Here is a 20,634-nt window from a genome sequence, read left to right on the forward strand (position 1 = left end):
TAAAACTGCTGTCATTCTGTAAACCATTGGCATTCAATAATACATTTGGTATTAAAACAAGCACTAATATTATCTCAAACATTAGAGGTTTATACTAAAACAAATTACTCCAGTGGAAATGCTGCCAATGATTTCAGCTGGTGTTGAATTACTCCTGCATTTATGATAAAACCCAAAAAAGGTCATCCATGAATGTTAAGAAGTGGTAGATTTTTCTTATATAGGAAGTGAAATCTGCTGATTTGACTCTAATCAAGCTTAATGCCAATACAAAAACCCTTCAACAACATGTCCCTTTGGAATTTTTAAAGCTGAAAGTAAAATATTGGTCTACTCTATCCTGACAGAGGTGCATATAGTTTTAAAAAATACATTTGCTTTCTTCATACAATAAAACTGTTTAGCTGCATTCTCAGTATCTTTCATCATTTTCTGGAGCATATATTGGGCTATTTCTAATTGTGTGAAATTTAAATGTATTGAAAGGGTGCATTACATATTGTCATGAACTGCTGGAGCTGTCATTATTGCAGATCATTGTGAAGAGTGTAGCAATGACCTCTCATTTTTAACTGATCCTCCTTCCAAAACCATGAATTCATTCTGAGATATCCTGTACACACGGAGGATTTTGGGGAAAGAGGGGAGGGAGGGGAGGAATGTGGAATTTAAGGAGGGAGGCCACATTTGAGTTGCACTAGCTGTAAAGAAAAAGAAAGCTAAATCCATTGATCTCAAAGATTTATCGATTTTTTGTGGAGCACTGAAGATCCTCATTCAATATGGGGGGTGTATGTGTGTATGTATGTGTGTATATATATATATATATATATATATACACACACACACACACACACACACATATAGGAATCCTAATCTGTTCTTAATAAGATCCTGAGCCTTTTTTAGGTCCTGTGGCTCTCATACACTATTTGTTGCATCACTATTCATCCTCCTAGCTCAAAAAGATGCACAAGTGTTCTCAGTGATGCTGTGCAACCTTTCTCTCCTGGCAGTAACAGGAGAAAAAGACACATCTGCAGAGTCCCTCCCTAGCAGGTTACTCAGAAATATACTTGTTTTCCCCACAGTTACTCCCCAAGGAGCAGTGCCATTAGCTGGCATTAGTCCAGACTAAGAAACCCCATCTCTCTTAAAGTAACAGAACTGCTTCTCTGTGGATTGTGCTGCTAATTAATTATCAAGAAAATTCCAATGGGATGATATTTTTTTTGTTCAGGGAGGATAGGTAGGATGGCACTTTGTATCCAATTCAAAATTTTTAAACCATGTTTGATTATTTAATTGTTTTGTTTTTAATCTAAATAGTTTGAGTTATTCAAGCATTAAATTATACCTGTTAGAAAAAGCATTATATAATGCTTTTCTCATGTAATTGATTTTAATCTGCAGGTCCACTACTCAATGTGTTGGTTGGCTGAGTGTTCTCTTTCTATACAAAACCTCCACCACCAAAATCTCTTAAGCAAATCACAGGTAAGATAAAGCAATATATAACTTCTAGAGCAGCTCACAGAAGCACAGAGTGGGTCAGCTTGGAAGGGATCACAGTGGGTCATCAGGTCCAGCCTCCCTGCTCAAGTGGGGCCATCCCAGAGCCCACAGCACAGGATTGTATCCAGACAGTTCTTGGATATCTCCAGTGAGAGAGACTCCACATCCTCTCTGGACAATCTGGTCCAGTGTTTGGTCATTAAACAGGAAAGAAAATATTCCTAATGTTCAGATAGAACTTCTGGGCCTCAGTTTCTGTCTGTTCCTCCTGTCCCATTGCTGGGACCACGGAGCAGAGCCTGGTCCATGCCCTGACCCTCCCTGCATTGACAGACAGGGATGAGGGCTCTCTCTGCCCTCTCTTCTCCAGGCTGGACAGGCCCAGCTCCCTCAGCCTGTCCTCAGTGAGATGCTCCAGTCCCTCCATCACCTTTGTCACCCTCCACTGGACCCAGCCCAGGGGCTCCATGTCTGTCCTGTCCTGAGGAGCCCAGAGCTGGACAGAGCACTCCAGGTGAGCCTCACAGGGCTGAGGAGTAGGATCCCCTCCCTGACCTCCTGGCAGTGCTCTTCCCAAGACACCCTCATGAGTGGAGTTCCTGGTGCTGTTTATAACACAGAGCTTTTTTATACATGCAAACATTACATTTTGCATTTGAAAGGCATGGGGGAACAATTGCTATATAAAATAAAGTTGGAATTTGTTTAAGGGCAAAAGAGAATCTATCTTCTATCACTGCTCTTCTTTCATATAACTGTAATGACTCAGGTTTTATAACACCTTTCTGGAGAACATCAGGTATCTTCACTGCTATCAAACACCTACCAGGAGATTACAGTATTGCCAGAGCAATTGCTTTGCTTTTGTTCCTGAAACAGCCATTCTACTGAAGCTGTTAACTTGAACCCTGTGATAGAAGCCTTTGTCAGAGTCCTCAATTAACATCACTGACAGACATCTAAAACCTGGAACAACTGTCCATCTTAGAGACACAGCTTTTGGAAATAAGCTTAAAAAAAAATCAGTTGTAACCAAATACACTCCCTGATGAGGATGAAACCAAAGGATGTATCCACAATGAAAGTGTCAATCTGCATATCTGGCACACTTTCTAGATATACAGTAAAAATTGTTAATTTAAAAGAAAATAAAATAAATTCTAAAACTTCCATGAGCTACATGGATTGTACACATTATGATTCATTCAGATTTCCTGTTTAATATTTTAAAACTTATCTATCATTACCACACAATTTATTCTCTGACTTCCTGCTGTATACAAATGACATTGTAAGTTTACTGTAACATTAAACAACTCTGGGAAAATAACTGAAATATGCATAAAAATTATATATTAACCGAGGTTTCTGCAGGACTTTTAAAAAAGGAGAGTAACAAAATATTGAAGAATTACACCATTATTTTAGCAAGTGGAAGTAGAGATGAACTCATAGCACACTTACATAATACAATAGGAATACTTTAAAAAAATGGCACATTTAAAATACTTTAAAGCACAAGGTGAGGGAATGTTTTTAACTTGGTGTAAGCATAAAGTACCTTGAAAAAATCTATTAGTAAAAGCACTAGCTTTTAAAGTCTTACTAGTAAGCCTTTAATAGCACAAAATTATTATCATTCCTTAACATTGTATTACACATTTTAACATCCTCCCAAGCCTTTTAGGACAAAAAAATCATAACATAAACATCTGGATCTATTCCACAGATTTTCTCTAAAGCCAAAGCCTAAAGGTAGAATACTTCTGTTTTCTACAACAAAGCTTCAAAATTACATTTGTTACTTAAACAATGCAGCTCTTAAAAATATGGATGAAATAGCTGCATCTCATTTATGTGTATGTTGCCCAAATTTATTCTAACCAATGTGCTTGAGTAGGAATTGTACCCCCAGAAAAGTGCATAAATTCTTGAATGTAAGTGTTTTTACCTTGTCTGGCTTGTGAGCTTAAAGCCAACTATGGATTCCTTATTGAGGCCAACTGCTTCAATGTTGATCACATCATCCACTTCTGGCTCTGTGGCAATGAACACCAATGGAAACTTCCAAAGGCCTCCTTCAGTACACTGAATTATAACAGTTGCCTCATTCCTTAAAATTTCAGATAACAACAGTCAATACATAGAAAAACATTATAAAACATGAACTGATTAATGTAAAAAAAATTATATCTTTGAGTGTGTAGAAGTAAACTGCAGTAAAATGAAAATACAAATTACTTTAAACTGGAATACATCCCTAATTTTGCATGGAATAGTATTTATCAGGTAAACTTGACTGGAATGTAGATTAAATAGTGCTAGATATTTACAGCAAATTACAAGAAAGAACATAATATGGAAGTAACATTCCTGGCATAGCCATGAGATTTTATTCTTCTTCTGCTTGCACTTTTTAAATTAAAAAAAAACCCCACTAAACTAAATTTATTTTACTCATTATTCTGTATTTACTGTGATGTTAGAGAATTTTGTCCAGAACATATTAGCAGTTCATAGTAGGATCAAACAGATCTGACAAAGGTCTATGTACCTAAGCAAAATGCTAGACTCTGATGCCTTCAGACTTAGAGTTGTTGCTGTAGATTTTGAAGATAACAAAACTAATTAATTGCAGTCATTGAGTCCTCTGCAGGGAGCCTAAGTCTCAAGTACACAAAGATTAAAAAATCCAAACCAAATTAAAAAATAATAAAATAAGAATCAGAGAGTAGAAATGAAAAGGCTTTCTAAGTTCACCTCCCTCTGACACAATGACACTGAATCAGGTGGGTGGATCATTCTTCCTAAAGGTTTGCTCTTGGTTTATTTCATTAATCTCCTGGTCTACTGCAAATAAAGAATAACCTCCTGCCTCCTAAAGAGAACTCTTTTCATGCAACCCATGATACTCAGCAGTGACTGTTCCCGAACACTCCTGGTAACGTTGGGACTCTGGATTTGCTTTGGGCCTGCAGGTCACAAAAGCTTCATTTCAGCCTCCTCCTGACCCACATCTGACTGCACCCAAAGGAAGGGGCAACTTCCCTCTCCAAAAGGATCTCCCTTCTACAGTTTCTTTTTTAAAGAAGGGAGATGTTCTTTTGTAAATCAAAGCACATACATAATTTGTCACATCACAATTTTAAAAAAGGAGAATAATTTCCCATGGATCATTGTTACTGGTGCAGTAGGAACTAATTTCAAATTCAACTATCCCACCCAGACAAAGAATATGTACACATGCTTGTCTAGGAAAAGTTTTCCAAGACTGATAGACCATCTTGTTTGTATGTTTTTTACGAACTATGAGAACAAAGAAATTTTCATTGGGAGTCTTTCAATACTAGAATGTTTTGTAGTAAAATTATGCACACACAGACTATGGAAGTAACAAAACAGAACCATCTTACAGGCATAACAAGAAACACTGTCATTTTTAACACCAAAGATAGCATACTGAGAAGCAGAAAAGGAGAAAACCTAAACCAATAGATCTCAGAGGTGAAAACAAAATGAAAAAAAGAATGCAGGGAAATTATTATATAAGTAAGAATGACCAGACAGGATTTCCTTACATGTTCTTTTGGTAGTAAGGAACAGGACCTTACCTCATGGGTTTGCTAGGAGCAAATACTACATTAAAGATCAGTGTTACAATTCTGGATTCTGTATCCCATTCTTTTTCAACCAGCTCCATACCAACCAAAGATTCAAGCTGAGATCTAATTTCATCTGATTGATATTGCAATTCATACAGAAACTCCAGTGTTGCAGAGGAACCTAAATGATACAAAAGAAAAATATCAGCCTGTGTGCACTGTAATTTCACACAGTTGGTTGGCTCAGTGTTACAATTCTTCCATTTATTACTAAAAATGACAAATGAGTAAAACTAGCAATTATCTAAAACTTAAGTGATTTCCTTCTGACTACATAACAAAATCTTCCCATTTCATATGACAGGCTATATAGTTTCCAGCAAAATAGAAGCTGGAAAACTTACTTGGGATATGTGAATGGCAATAGCAATATTGCTCTAGCTGGTGAGATACTTCTAGTTTATCAGCCAAATGAAAATTTCATAATACTCTTTTTGAGTAATGCCATTGGGACAATTGAAAAAAAAAAACTATCATTAAGGACATCAATGCCATTGATGACTGCAAGCCTGAGACACAGAATACAGAGAAATAGTGAAGATGTCACCAGCAGCCTCTTCTCTCATTCCCTGAAGCAGCTATGAAAAGGCCAAGTAGTAATGACATAAAAATAAACAGCTGAGCTTCTTGAATCAAATGTCTCCTCCAGCTGTAATAAAGGAAACTGAGATATTCAGTATACAATAGTAATTTGTGCACAGAAGGGAACATTTCTATGAGGAAAAGAATCTCAAGCTGCTAATCCATTAAAAAGTTTTACACATTTTCTCGATGAGAAGTGTTTTAACACAACCACTAACTCCTACAGGAGATTTCATTTTACTATGACCCCCTATCTCAGGGCAAATTTTGAATTTGCACAGCTGGGTACAAACGTACAGAACTGCTGTGTGTGCATCCCTGTACACTTATCCTGGCTGCACAGTGCCAGGCAGCTGCAGAGTTAATTCCAGAGGCCTTCTGACTCAGAATTCTAAAATACAGAAGACAGATTTGTTTATATAAAAAGTCCAAGTGACAATGTTGGAGAAAAGCTTACTTTGGTACTGCCAATCTGTAAAACCACCCAAATTTAAGTAAGTGTGGAGATGCCTTCCCACAGCTATAGTCCTTTGTCCCTCTTTGAAATGCACAATTTCCTCTTCCCACTTCAGCAGCTAACAGGAGGCGTGACCTTTTGTTGCTTCATTTTTTTAACACAAAGATTAACTCTAAGAAATGTAGCAGCTTATACTGGACCATTTGTAACTCTTTAAAGTAGACTGTTCACAGACCCCTGTACAATATACACCAGATTAGAGTCAAACAGATGTAAGCAAAGTATTATGACCAGGGGTTATCAATCATAGCACATTAGATACACACTGAGTACCAAAATACAGGATTTCCATGTATTGATCCATATATGCAGGGACTTTTTTACAATAAATGTAATTTTCCAAAATGAAATTCAACACGAGCATTTTCTCTTACAGTCTATAAAATTTAGGACCCTATAGTCTATAAAACTTGGGACCTTCCTACATTGTTTCATTCTTGCTGTTTTTCCATTTGAAAAATGTAATGTTTCTGTCTCATGCATTCAGATTCCAACACAGCCCAAGGCTTTTAGGAGTCACCCCTGACAAATGCTAGAACATGAAGATTCAGATGCTGACAATCAGTGGGAGAGAAAGGATGAGACAACCTGGAGCATTTCACAGTGAAAAAAAAATTGCAGCTGTTGAGCAGATGCTTCTTTCAGCAGGTATATCACACAATGCTACTCAGAAAAAGCTTATTTTATAGTTCAGGTGCTAGGAAGACAATGTTGGAAACTGCATGCTGCTTTTAATATCCAAACATTTGGGTTTGGTTTGACATACACACACACACACACACACATATATATATATATAAAACTTTTCAGTCAGAAGCAATTAAATTTTTTTTTTTTTTCTGTTCCAGGCTGTTTTGCAACCTGTTCTATGCTAATATTAAGTAATTAGTTAAAATATTCTATACTTCTAACACTTAAGGAAAAAATGATGCATTTATGAATGCCAATATTTGGAACCTTGCTATATTGGTCCCTTCAGCTCATTTTGATTTCAATTGCTGATCTAGTTTAGCACTACTAAAAAATGTAAAACAGCTATATTTTTCATCACAGCTGCCCTGAAGACTCCTATATTATCATGCTGTGGGAATTCTCTGTGGAATGTTAATATTTGATTCTAGCAGTCCTGTAACACACTGCCTAAACAAACTGGCAGAACCTAGGAAAAAAAAAGGTATGAACCAGCAAGGAAATTGTCCAATTTGTCAAATATTCAAAGTTATCTTGACTCTTAGAATTCCTAGTTTCAATTAAAATGGCACAAGAAATAAAACATGGAGATAGCACTAACACCTTCTTTAAAGCAAAGTCAAATACAATACAACATCCTGCTCAAATAGGCCTTGACCCTTCAGACCAGGCTCTTTGTATGGCTTTATTCAGTTTTCTCTTCATTTCAGTTCAGTTTGCTGAGTCACCATTTTTAATACAGGTAAAATTCTTCTTTTATCTAATGCAAGATGTAAAATACACATGCAAATGTGAAAGTATACCCCAATTAATCCACTCATGTTCTGTAAATAAAGAGCAGCAGGGAGAGCTTTAGCCACATCTGACACCACATAGAGATATTTATCAATCTAAACACTGGGAAGATATGAGCATGCTATTTATAGACAGCTAGTTAAATCTAGGGAATAGAAATTCTGGTTATAAAAATAATTGCTTCTTCCTGTTTTCTGAATAATATTTTGCCTTAGTTTAGAGAAAATATATTCTTAGGTAAATTTTCCAAAACATTTTTTTTTAATCCTTAAACATTTCTTCTTTTGAAAGACAATTAATCTTAGTCATCAAGCATTTTAATTTGTGTAAATAAAGATTTCTTAAAAGATAGAATGCATCTAAGCAACACTTGTGTATACAGAACTACTGAAGCACCTATGTTTAAAAACCAACCAGGCTTTTCAGCTATACAGTACAATGACTTGGCTGTCATTTATTTGGAAATGGTAATAAGGACACTGGAATAAAAATGTTGGGGTTTGTTTAAACAGCCTCCAAGAAGATGAAAGGGTATAGATCACTTAAAAAAAATATTTTATGACTCATAAGACTTACAGCAATAAAACTCCAAGGAATTTACACTCTGGGCATACAAACTGGGGAAATGTGCATTTTTGTGACTGCTAGATTTACGGTAAAACTAAATAACAGATTCACATATCTAAAATTAATGCATCTAAAATTTAAAGAACTATTCCAACAGATTCACAAAATAGAAATCTTAGAAATTTAAATAATATTGTAGTAGAAAAGAACCCGTATTCAAGGTTCAAAAGAATTAATAACAAAGACATTTGTAGATGGGCCTATTGACTACAGAAGGTAGTGAAAGGCCCACTGGATATTTCTGACCTCAGTTTCACCGTGTCAGGAGAGAAGTTTGTAACTCCCTCCTGTTTCTGAAAAGCGAGTGCTGGATTTCACTGAGGACCAGGTCATTACACACTGCATTTCCTGATGATAAAACATCTCGTGGCCACTGGCCCAGGAGGCTGCAGTGCCCTGTGGACTCCCAGGGGAGATGTGGCTGTCTGAGCTCTCCACAAACAGCACTTAACCTGTGGCACACTTGGTGACATAAACGTGGCAAAGGGGAGCACCTCCCTGAGGGACCCCCTTTGCTTTCACACTGTCTCCCATTTCCAGTGAGACAGATGGAAATTAAAACTGTGATGGAGACATGCTCAGACTGCAAAAGTGCTTGTCCTCATTGCTGAGGCTTTTCCTTGGAGGGATGCAGTAAAACAGAGATGCAAGTGAATTCACTTAGCTGCTCTTATTTGTAGTCATTTCATAAAGGAGGGAAGCACAATCACCAAATATAAACATGTAATTAAAGCCAAGGCATTCATAAATTTTCAGTTTCATCCTTTGCATAAACCAGATTAATTATTTTCACTTGGTGCTGAATGTAACACACTGCACACACACTGATTTTTTCTGCTGGTTCTGATAATTTTCCAAGGCTGTTTCCACTGTGGCCCTGATACCTGACAAAGATTTCTTCCCCTCTTGATCTAATAGTCCCCAAGCTGTGAACACAGAAACTTCAAAAACAGATGTTAACTACTAATTTCTACCAGGTATCTGGCATCTAATCTTCACCTTCCAAATACTTTGAAATATCTTCCTACATAGTCCCTTTCAGGTCTCATCTGACCCTTGTCCTTTTCCTGCTTCTCCATTGTCTTCCAAGAGTTTTCACACAGCCACTGCAGGAACTCAGCAGGCTGTGGGGAATGAACATTAAATGTGCAGTTCTGGCTTTCCAGCAAAAAGCAGAGGCAGACAGAATGCATTATTGTACAGCAGATAAATAATTATAATACTGTTTTCAAGTACATATTCAAATAAACAGCTAAAAGTGAATTGCAAGAGTAATAAAAGAAAAAAGTAAAAAGAAGTTTAGTGGTCAAGAATATCCTAACACTTCAGTAGGCATCACGTGGGTAGTAAGACATGAGATCTCAACTGAAAATTATGTCTCTGTTTCTCACTGTAAAATGTCACAACTATGGGACAATGGCAGCAGAATAAGAAAATTGCATAAAACCCTCTAAAGACCTAGCTGTAGTTAAATATGCCTTTCACCAGATTTCTTCCTACAGGTACAAAAGAGCTGTATGTGGAGCATTGGAAATATAAGCAAAGATAACATAACTTTACTAAATCCCAGACACCAAATTAAAATCACAAAAAATAATGGACAAAAAAGCTGATCTTCTTCTGTTGATAATAAAATTATTGATCCCTATAGGAATTCAAGGAAATTCTCAATATAGTTCTGCATATATATTTCTGTATCACTTCTCTGCAAGTTTTTCTCTTTCCATATCCAGCCAAAAACTTTTGTCCGTATTTTCAAGGCTCTACAAAATTCCACTCTTTCCCACATCTTTTACCCTGCATCCCACTGCCTATTTCCTTAGCAACTAATTGGAATGTTTCTTTCTTAAATTTTCTCTTACATTCAATTTTTCTGTTTCCTAATTTTCTCTTTCAAAACCCTTCTTTGAAAGAAGTATCTACTTCTAAACCAAGTTTCTTTTGTAAAGAAGCAGCAAAAAGCAAAAAGCATTGTGCCCACCTTTTTTTTGTTTTGAGAATGTGTTTCTTCAAAACACTGTACAGTTTAGTAAATGAAATAGAAGCTTGTGAATCCATTTTATGCATATGAAACACATGGTGGGCATCTAGTATTGTTCCTTGCAGCTTGTTTCCATATATTCTCTCTCCCTGAATCCCTTTTTCACTAATTATCCTTTTACTCTGCCTCCATACATCCCTTTCAACGCTTTCTTTATTCTCATATTATTGCAAAATAGAGTTGAAACAAAAACCTCAGAAAAATCAAAAGGATTCTCTTCAGCCCAAAGGATCTCACATTATTTGCCTTTGATCTGGCATTCTACTCACATTTGTATGCTACCTTATAAATTCATGCTATAAAGAGAACAATTAAAATTTATTTCTTCATAACCATTATAATCCTTTTTCAACAAGCTCCCTCTTTTATTTAGCTGTGTCTTCATTTAGCCAGAAACTCTGGCAGATAAAGATCACATCTGTACCTTGGCATAGAAACATCAAAGCAGCTTCTTCAGGAACATATCACACAATTTAATCTTGATTCACACAGACATTATTTTTTCAATGGCATCCAGAGTAATTTGCCTCATTTCCAATGTTGCCCACAGAAATCAGTAACAACTCAAGCTGACTTTTAACCTGACCATTCTATTTGAACTGGCACAAAACAGAGGCTAAATTGAAAATCCAAGTCACCATTTTTAATTGTTCTTGACAATTAAACTATACTATGGTCTATTACAAAGTATGCACTTTTTCTCTTCTGGCTTTTTTAAAATACAAAACTGAGCCACAGAGACTGGAACACAGCACCTGATCACTAGGGTCACCTTCATTTGATTCCTCTTCCTTACCCAACAGATGGCATTCAGCTACACATAAGACAAAACATCTATCACACAGGGTAGTATTCTCTACTATAAGACATTTCATCCCATGGGAGGTACCCATTTGTGTTATTTTTTGGATACAAATCAAGTTTCAGAAATAATAAAAGTTTTGTGTAGTAAATTTCTGAGGTTTCACTCTTCCTCAGCTGGCTTGAAGAGTGATGGTTCAAGGTTATCACTTCATTCAAAGTTCTGTGGTGACTCAATGTAACTTCTATTTACTTGTATTATAGTTTTAATATCTTCCTGTATCTCCAAAGCTTCAGATCAAATTGTTCTTAAACTGTCAAAACAACAGGCCTGATGCAGTAATTTATAAAACATAAAGTTTTATACATTCTACAAAACAACAGGGGAAGTTTGTTGGGGAATTTTTGTATCACATTCTCTTGGAAATGTGTAGTGTGGGAGAGATGAAGGAGATCTAGAGATAATAACTACATTTTCTGTAAGAACAACAAAACTTGATCAATGTAACTTCAGAGACAGAAGACAAGGATAAAGAATTTTATCACAGAAATGACAATAGGATGTAATACCCTGGAAATGCAAGAGCATTTGGGATAGGCTTGTTGCATGCATGTAGTTTTTTACTACAGTGACTGATAAATTTTCTGATGCAAATTTTGGTACATAAATCCTCTGCTTTTCTATGACAAAAAACATTCAAACACAGCTGAGAGACATAGGGCCACTGTCCCAGAAAAACTGAAGAAGTTTTTATTTTAAGGGGTTTGACCAGAAATGCTTTGTTGGTATCCCATAAATAATGAGCAAATAATTCAGAAAAAAGTGGAAATTAATACAAACAGATCATTGTTAGGTATTATGATGTTCCAGAAGAAAAATTAAGGTCCTATAGAGCTGTGTTGGCCACAGCTTTGATTTAGAGAAGCTTCCCCAAAATATCTTTACAAAAAGGGTGTAGTGATTCTGTTTCTATTGGAGGTAATACTTCCTTATCACCCAGCCAAGGAGATGACAGGAAATTCTGTGAGCAAGAAAGGGGAGAAAGAGAAATCACAAACATAGAGCAATTAAAGTCATTAATACACTCTACCAGCTAATTATATTGCCTAGGTTGTTCTTATCCACTAACTCAAATAATTTTAAGGGATGTCTATTTGTGTGTTCTTGTTTCAGACATTATTTGGGTTGGTCAATCAGTTCTTTTGGACTTCTTATGTTTCCTGGTTCTACATCACACTAAAGAGTAGCACCTGGAAGAATTTAATTCTTTCTGGTTTTGTAATATTTATTGGTTTTGCAATTTTATGATGCTGAAAAAATAACTACAGATTAGTTTATAACAGATCTGGTTCCCTTTAAGTGTTGAATATTTAAAGTGAGCATGATTTTGCATAAGTATCAGAAAGTAATTTTAATTAACATAATGATGATTCTCATTCCTCAGGCTTACAGATTTTACCATTTTATAAAATGGCAAGGAAACAGAAATGAGTGACGACTGTAAACAGAAATAAAAGCAGTTCCCAACTGTCTGCTCACAATTGACAAGTTCTTTTTTTTTGCCAGAATTTTTTGTTACTGTACTGTACTGTTCTATATTAAGAAATGGCAGTAGGAGGGTTTACTTATGAGATAAAAATTGTGCTGTATTTTTTCTCTTTTTTAATGGACCCAGTGATATCCTTGTATATCAACAAGAACTATTTGACCTTCTTCATTGAAATGCCTGGCATTATTTCAGCTCAATAATGGAAATAAACAATTCATCAAATCTCTCCTATGCTTCAATCATAAATAAAGAAACAAACAGGCAGATGTAAACAAAAATTATGCAGATGACAAAATAATCCGTTTAAGACTTTCAGTTCTCCTCTGATGCTTTATACTTTGACTTCTACTAGTTCTCTCTTTTCCATCAGGAGTTGTCACCCCCTAACAAAAAAGCAATAATCCATAACAAAGTGTCTCAATTGTTGGTTCACCCTCTTGTCAACAGCTTCATTTTGCCATTGATCACTGCTTTCATCAACTCTTAATCCAAAACAAACACTCTGTTATCCTTTCTTTTATTTCTTGCATAGGAAGAAAATCTAATTTATATAGCTATAGTTTTCTCACCCTCAAAGATAATTTCAAAAATAATGCCACAGTAATTCTGACAATACAGAAATGGCTTAAGTAGGATATAGGACCATCTTCATCATTATTAGCCTCTTCATGCTGCTTCCAATATTAATCTGCTACAATTTATCAGCAATCATATTAACATCTCTGTATGAGTGACCAAGTCTGTTTGTCTCCAAAGATTTCTTTGGTCATCCCCAATTTTATTGACCTTGTGTCTTAAAGGTGAGCCTCCTGATCCAGATCCATCACATTAAATGGGAATTTAGTGTAATCCATACCACTGGCTAACACAAAATCCTGCTGGGGATGGAAAACAGCTTTTTTATGTGTGTTTGGATATGTTTTTTTTTTTTTTTTTTGCTGGTTTCAAAGAGCTGCTTTAATTAAATCAAAGAAAATAGAGCCTTTTGAATATTCTGATGAGGTTCAGGAATATTAGGTAATTGCTATAAAGTTTTTATTACCAGTGAAACAAAGGGTACAGATACACTTTGTATAATGATGCCAATGTACATTATGGATTAGCATATCAGGAAAATGTTATTTCACTCTCAGGTGCAGTTGAACTCTCCATCTGTTTAGTCTGAGTACAGAATGTTTCTAAAACTTGGTCATAACATAAACCAACCTTGTACCTGTGCTACCCTACAGAACCTGGGTAGCACTGTTCCCCTCAAGGCTACTGTCATGAAACCTTCCCAGAAATAAGAATTCAGAGCAAGGAGCTAAGACCAGCTGCTGGGCTGTGAGGAGAACAATGAATTAATAAAGATGAGAGAAGTTAATGAGAAACACTCAGCCCTCATGGCTGGCTTATGAGATAAACTGAAGCAATTGAAAGGGAAAGGTTACAAAGGACCACTACAAACACACAACGTTGTGAATGTCAAATGTCAGGCAAACATCCATAACTGATTTGGGAATGTTTGATTTTATTTTTCAGAAGACTGTGAAAAATTAGATGTGCTTGTATTCCCCACTGAATACTTAACCTAAAAAAATAGCAAACTTCACTTGTTTGGATGAATCTCAGCTCTTAAATTTGCTTCAGTGAAAAAGACATCTTTAGAGCCATATGTAAGAAAACAGATGAAAAATACATTTAGGGTGAAAATATGCATTTAATGCAACTGAAAATTATTTTTAAAAAGGGCCATAATGTATTTGCTACTTGCTATGTTTAAAATATTAGGCTTTCATTACTTGATCCCTAGAACTTTGATGACTTCTGAACAAGAAACTATGTCATTGAAGAAAGACAATATTTAGATTGCACCCTGTTTCTTAAAAAATTGTAGCAGCTTTCTGTGTCAAGTGCATTCCTCTATATTGGATGAAATTGAATTTTTTATGTAAAAGACCTGTTTGAAGATTTTTCACTTTAAAAGAATTTATACTTGTCCAAATAATTTAAATACTAAAGTACAGTATTAGCTGTTTAAATCTGATCTGCCAGTAATTATCATCATTTATCCTTGTGTGTAAAAACTGCTTACTACTCTTCACACAGGCACTCTGATGAATCACTCTTTCAGAATAGAAAAAATTGAAGAACGGTGTGCCAGACTGTTATCTTAAAGTTTTAGGCTTTTATTAGTGTTATTACTGGTAGACTGCAGAAAAGCTCAGATAGTACTATTTAATTTGCTTCCCAACAGGCTTCAAATTCATCTATCAATAATGGCATAAAATGTCATTGAAAACGATGAAAAGCACACTGTTAAAAATTATTTTACTACCTAGGGTGCAAAGCATTTCATTACCAGACTTCTTACTTAAAAAGATGCAATGCCCAAAATCAATATCTTGTACCATGTGCAGCAGCCAGTGTTAATAAATTATTCCTATGAATAAAACAAGAACCAAACATCATGAATCTGCAGGACTTTCAAAATGCTGCCTCAGCTTGCTCACTGCATATTTTTCTTGTCAATTCACACAGTACCATTTTGAAGGGAAATAGCCCAGGTGTGCTTAAGGCAGCCCATTCATATGTGACCAGCCAATAATGAGCTAAATCTGTTACTCTCTGATAAATTTAAAAAAAAAAAAAAGGTGTCTTTGTATCTTGATGGACAGCTGTCCTCAAAAGGCTGAATTTACAGTTCTCCAAAGATGAAAGAATGTACACTGACAACTTCACATCTTTTTGCTTTACTGGATTTACCACTATCACTTTGTAACATGGGTGTGAGGGATGATAATATGCCCAGGAAATAAGTTATCTTAGACACTGTAATATGAGTAAATACAAAATTTAAAAACTAATTATGAATATTAGCCAATCAGTAGGCATATGCTCTGCAAGCTCTTTTTAATAGATCTCCTCATATTTTAAAAGCTTTTAGAAATAAAATCCATTTAAGATTTGGACAATAATCGTTGATATGAGATTACATTGGTCAATGTGCAGAGCATGTGCATGTCTGCATGAAAATTGGCCTCCTAGGAAGCATGTAATGCATCTTGATTTACCTTTTACAGCTATTCATTTTTTCTGTTATTTGGCAGGACATGTTCTGTAACATGGTATTGCTGCACAGCCTCTGTTGGAACAGACTGTAAATGGCAGAAAAGGGACACAAAAGCCAAGTCTGCCTGCCCTTCCAACTGATTGCCTGATAGACTGCAATTATAGCAACATCTGAAAACTCATCTTTTACCACTTTGAACAAAGTCAGAGTGCAGGTGAAATCCCTTCCCTATCTACAGCTAAGTTAAACACACATTAGTCTGTCTCATGTTATGTGTCAAAATTCTTAAATAATATTTTCCTTATAAAGGATGATGACTTTGAACCCAAAATGGAATGTTAATTTTCTACGGTGCAAAATTTTCAAATTTTTTGTAGTGACAGTGACTTTAGAGCCATATGTAGATAGGAGAAATACTGGTGATACAGCAGTAACAGGCATTCTTTCCTTATTACTTATTTGTTCTGCCATTCTGTTTCAAGCAAAAGGTATATTTTGAACAGCTGCTGTATCTGAATAAATTGATTTTCACTGTGTTCTCAGCAGATTAACAGTAAGTGGAAGCTATCCTTTTACAAAGCTTTATCACTTCTTTCAAAAAGTCCCCCTTCTTCAATCCATTCTGATACCAATATTGACCTGCTGATGGGAATGCATCTTATAAACCTGCAGAGAAATATCTCCTGGCAATGCTTACACAGATGTATTTTTTCTAACTGAAGACTTTGTGCGGGCTCTCTTTTAAAGGAGAGATGGTGTGAATGCAAGCCTCACATCCAGGACAAATTTAAAAAAGGGGAAGGTTCAGGTATATAGGTGCCCATAGCTGCAGACAAAAAGTTAAACAAATACCCTATACTTGCAAAATGATAGAAATATGACTAATTTGCCTAAACCTCACTCACTGTCATGGCAGAGCTGCACATCTGGTGAAGTACTTATTTGAAATATTCCTAAAATAGCATGACATCAGAACTCTTCTCACCATCAGTGACTTCTGGGGTGCTGGACGACTCTTCCCGGCCGACCATGGCAGAGTTCCCCACATCAGGCAGATCACTGGCACCAGGCATGACACCAATCAGCAGCAGCTCTACCCTCTGCTCCAGCCTCTGCCTGGCTTGACAGCGTATCACAACTACAGAAAAGCAAAACCATCTTATTTGCAAAGCACTGGCATCTTCATCTTAACAAAGAAATGAAACATAGAAGCTAAATGTGCTTAGAGAAAGAATTCCAGTAAGGAGCAAGACGACTAAAAGCTTTTCCCAGCCTCCACCTTCTAATGTTCTGTTGTGGTGAAGTAGTAGGAAATATTACTAAGCAAAAAAAAAAATCTCTTCAATTAGTTCCCAACAGCCCTTGCAAATTTCTCTCTTATCTTTAATCATTAAATGTATCTTCAATTTAGTTGAACTGTTAATAGGAATTATGGCATAGTTTGAAATATGCCAGTAAGAAAGGAAGATTGAAACAAAACAAAAAAAATTAAAGGTTTTAAGATTAAATGAAAGAATATTAAGTTACTCTTTGCTTTCTTAGTTTAACAATGCTGTAGGTAAAACTTCAACTTCAATAGAAATATTCCAGAATAAAAAGCATTCTCACATGAGTTTCTGTTTGAAGCATCATAGAACTTCTTTTCGTCCAGTAAGTGATTTTAATTTGTTGCTTCCAAAGTATGTCTTTTTCATCACAAAGTTGTTAGGTTTTAGCTTTTACACTAGTTTCTATAAAGCTTATTTCAATAGTTTTTTTTTTTGGGGGGGGGGCAGGTTTGCCTTTTCTTATTTAATAGCACAGAAAAAGAAAAAAATTACATAAAAGCACTGAAAAAAATGTTTTCCCTAAGACCTAGAACTTCCTAGAGTTCTGGGAATCAACATGAAAAAGAACAGCTGACCATATACATTTTAGTTTCGAGATCTGTAAGTCATTTTCATCACAGTTAAACCAAATGTTTCTTCAAAAATTAACTCTGAAGTTTACATAAGGAATTAATGATCAATAATTTGGAACCTTATTGTGGTGAATCAATGTGCAGTGTTTAATACAAGAAGAAGGAAACCCCTTTTTTTAGTCATTTTATTTAGCTTCAACTTTCAGGCCTGGCACTTTATTTACTCTGCAAAATAGATAATTACACAAGTTCAGGTAATTTCCTTTCTCCCTTGGTCTTTCCCTGTTTAACAGTGTGTAAGTAATTTCTAGAGATCTCAGAATTTCCATGAGGGAGAGTTACTCAAATAGGTAAATGTACATCTTTTTTGTTTAAATATATGACATTATATAATTCAGTTTTAAATCTATATTTAAAAATAGATAACATTCTCTGTATTCCACTAGTTTACCAAATGTTTCAGATTACTGTGTGCACATTGTGTCATGTTCTATTCTACAATTCATCTTACTACCAAAATTGATTTTATATTTTCTTTTTCCAAAATGGCTAAATAATATTTATGAATAAAATTCAGAGATATCTAGGATTTGACTGGACAAGTCCCTGAGAAGGCTGCCCTTGATCAGGTGGTTGAATTAGAGGACCCCCAGTGGTCCCCACCAATTAAAATTGCTGTAGGCTTCTTTGATTTTACACTCTACAAGAATTAAGAGAATATTCTGGATGACCCTCCATTTGTAATCACTTCTATAAGATAGCCAAGGTATCATCTACTTTACATGTACTGCATAGGTTGTGACCACTGATCATTTTAATTGTTCTCATGAGATAGAAAGCCAAGTGACTTCTAGAAGTTTAAGTATATTAAGATGCAAATAAGAATGACCAAAGATGAACTCCTTAATATGCCAGCAAAGCAGCTTGGGTTTTTGACACAGAAACTTGCAGCCTCCAGGCAATTCTAATAAATGTCTGCATTTAGAGAGATGACAATACTCTTGATCTTTTTTTTTTTTTTTTAAAGTAGATTTCTTGTTATTACCTGATTTGGATTTATGCCTTGCAATGTAAGTTTTCTAAATGCCCAATAATAACTGAAAACCATAGGCTTTCAGAATCAAGGTAGGAAAATTACATTAACACACTTACAAACACCTATTTCTGTTTTCTGGGACATTCTTGAAACACCTAGTTTTTCCTTGAGAAAAAAATATTTGCCCTACATAACATCCTTATGGCCAAAGAACTATATGTATTCAGAATTAATGCAATGCATTTTTATGTATTACAAACATTTACTGAACATAAACTAATGGATAACAGTTATAAATATGCTACAATTTAGTTTTGCTGTTTTAAAAAAGCATTTAGGAATTTGAAATTACTTAAGGGTTGATAGTATGTGAGCTTCTGATCATATACAGAAGTGAGGTCACTTAAGCAATTAATGAATGCTAAACATTTTAATTCATAACCTAAATAGAAAGCATTGGGTCCTGCACTTGGGGCAGAACAACCCCAGGCAATGCCCCAGGCTTGGGCAAGAACGGCTGGAATGCTCCCCAGTGGAGAAGGACTTGGGGATGTTGATGAAAAATAGTCTGAACGTGAGCTCAGATGTGCCCAGGTAGCCAAGAAGGCCAATGGAGCCTGGCCTGGATCAGGAACAGCGTGGCCAGCAGGGCCAGGGCAGGGACTGTCCCCCTGTACTGGGCACTGGTGAGGCCACCTCAAGTGCTGTGTGCAGTTCTGGGCCCCTCATTGCAGGAGGGACATTGGGGGGCAGGAGAGAGCCCAGAGAAGGGCAGTGGAGCTGGGCAAGAGTCTCGAGATTAGGAGTGACTGAGGGAGCTGGGGGTGTCTGGCATGGAGAAAAGAAGGTTCAGGAGAGACCACCTCCATCTCTAGAACCACCTGGAAGGAGAGTGTGGCCAGGTGGGGGTCAATCTCTTCTCCCAAGTAACAAGTGACAGGACAAGAGGAAATGACCTCAAGTTGTGCCAAGGGAGGTTTAGAGTGGGAAAAATTTCTTCATGGAAAATTTCTATCATGGAAAGAGTGGTCAGGTGAGGGAACAAAGTCCCCAGAGAACTGGAGGCATCATCACACCTACAAATATTCAGAAACCACAGAGATGTGGTACTTAGGGACATGGCTTAGTGGTTACACAGAGTTAATGGTTGGACTCAATGATCTTAGAGGTCTTTTCCAACCTTAATGATTCTGTGATTTCAATGAAAGCAACAGCCCAATAAAAGGGAGATTTATCTTGAGGAGTGCCACTGAATTACACCACAGCTTTAAATAACACAACAAACACCCACATTCATATACATGGTTCTAATGCTAATGAGACTCATTAAAGCCATCATTTTGGGAAACAAGTGATTACATGAAAGTATTCTGTTTTATTCCTTAAGGTATTAAAGTACAAATTAATGAGATGAAAGCTCTAATTAATACCACACCATTGGCATTTGTCTACAAGTAAAGAGTCCTTAAGCAATATAAATTAATGACAGTACAAATATCTATGTTTTTTTTCAGAAATTTTCCCTGTGTCTTAATACATTTAATGTAGAAAGGTATTATATTCACTGATTCAATCCACAAAAAGAAAGCTGAAAGGACAAGCTGGTATAGACTTGGTCCCACATTTACAGATTGAGCTGTAGTTTCAGGGTTATGGATTTAAAAAGAGCTGTTCACAGCTTCCTGTTTCATAGCTCTGGAATTATATCACACCTTAAAAATACAGATGGTCAAATATATAAGCATTTACTATCCCCAAAATAAGCAAGAAATCTCCAAGAATGTCTTAATCTTTTAATGCAAGTTTACTTCTAAAGAGCAAAGGGAAAACTTACTGCTGTTCACACTACTTTATGTTCTGGTTTTG

At 35.9% G+C, this 20,634-nt stretch overlaps 1 protein-coding gene across 1 annotated transcript in view; it reads right to left on the minus strand.

The window, feature by feature from the left end:
- CFAP47 (cilia and flagella associated protein 47) overlaps positions 1 to 20,634 on the minus strand; it is a 259,804-nt gene that overhangs the window by 16,178 nt on the left and 222,992 nt on the right. The window contains exons 60-62 of the mRNA XM_059840326.1: positions 16,818 to 16,970; positions 5,127 to 5,298; positions 3,467 to 3,628 (exon numbers count right to left, since the gene is read on the minus strand). Of these exons, the coding sequence (XP_059696309.1) occupies positions 3,467 to 3,628; positions 5,127 to 5,298; positions 16,818 to 16,970 (487 nt within the window). The remainder of the gene's footprint in view (positions 1 to 3,466; positions 3,629 to 5,126; positions 5,299 to 16,817; positions 16,971 to 20,634) is intronic.

The sequence above is a fragment of the Haemorhous mexicanus genome, chromosome 2 (assembly GCF_027477595.1).
Source record: "Haemorhous mexicanus isolate bHaeMex1 chromosome 2, bHaeMex1.pri, whole genome shotgun sequence".
Lineage (NCBI taxonomy): Eukaryota > Metazoa > Chordata > Aves > Passeriformes > Fringillidae > Haemorhous > Haemorhous mexicanus.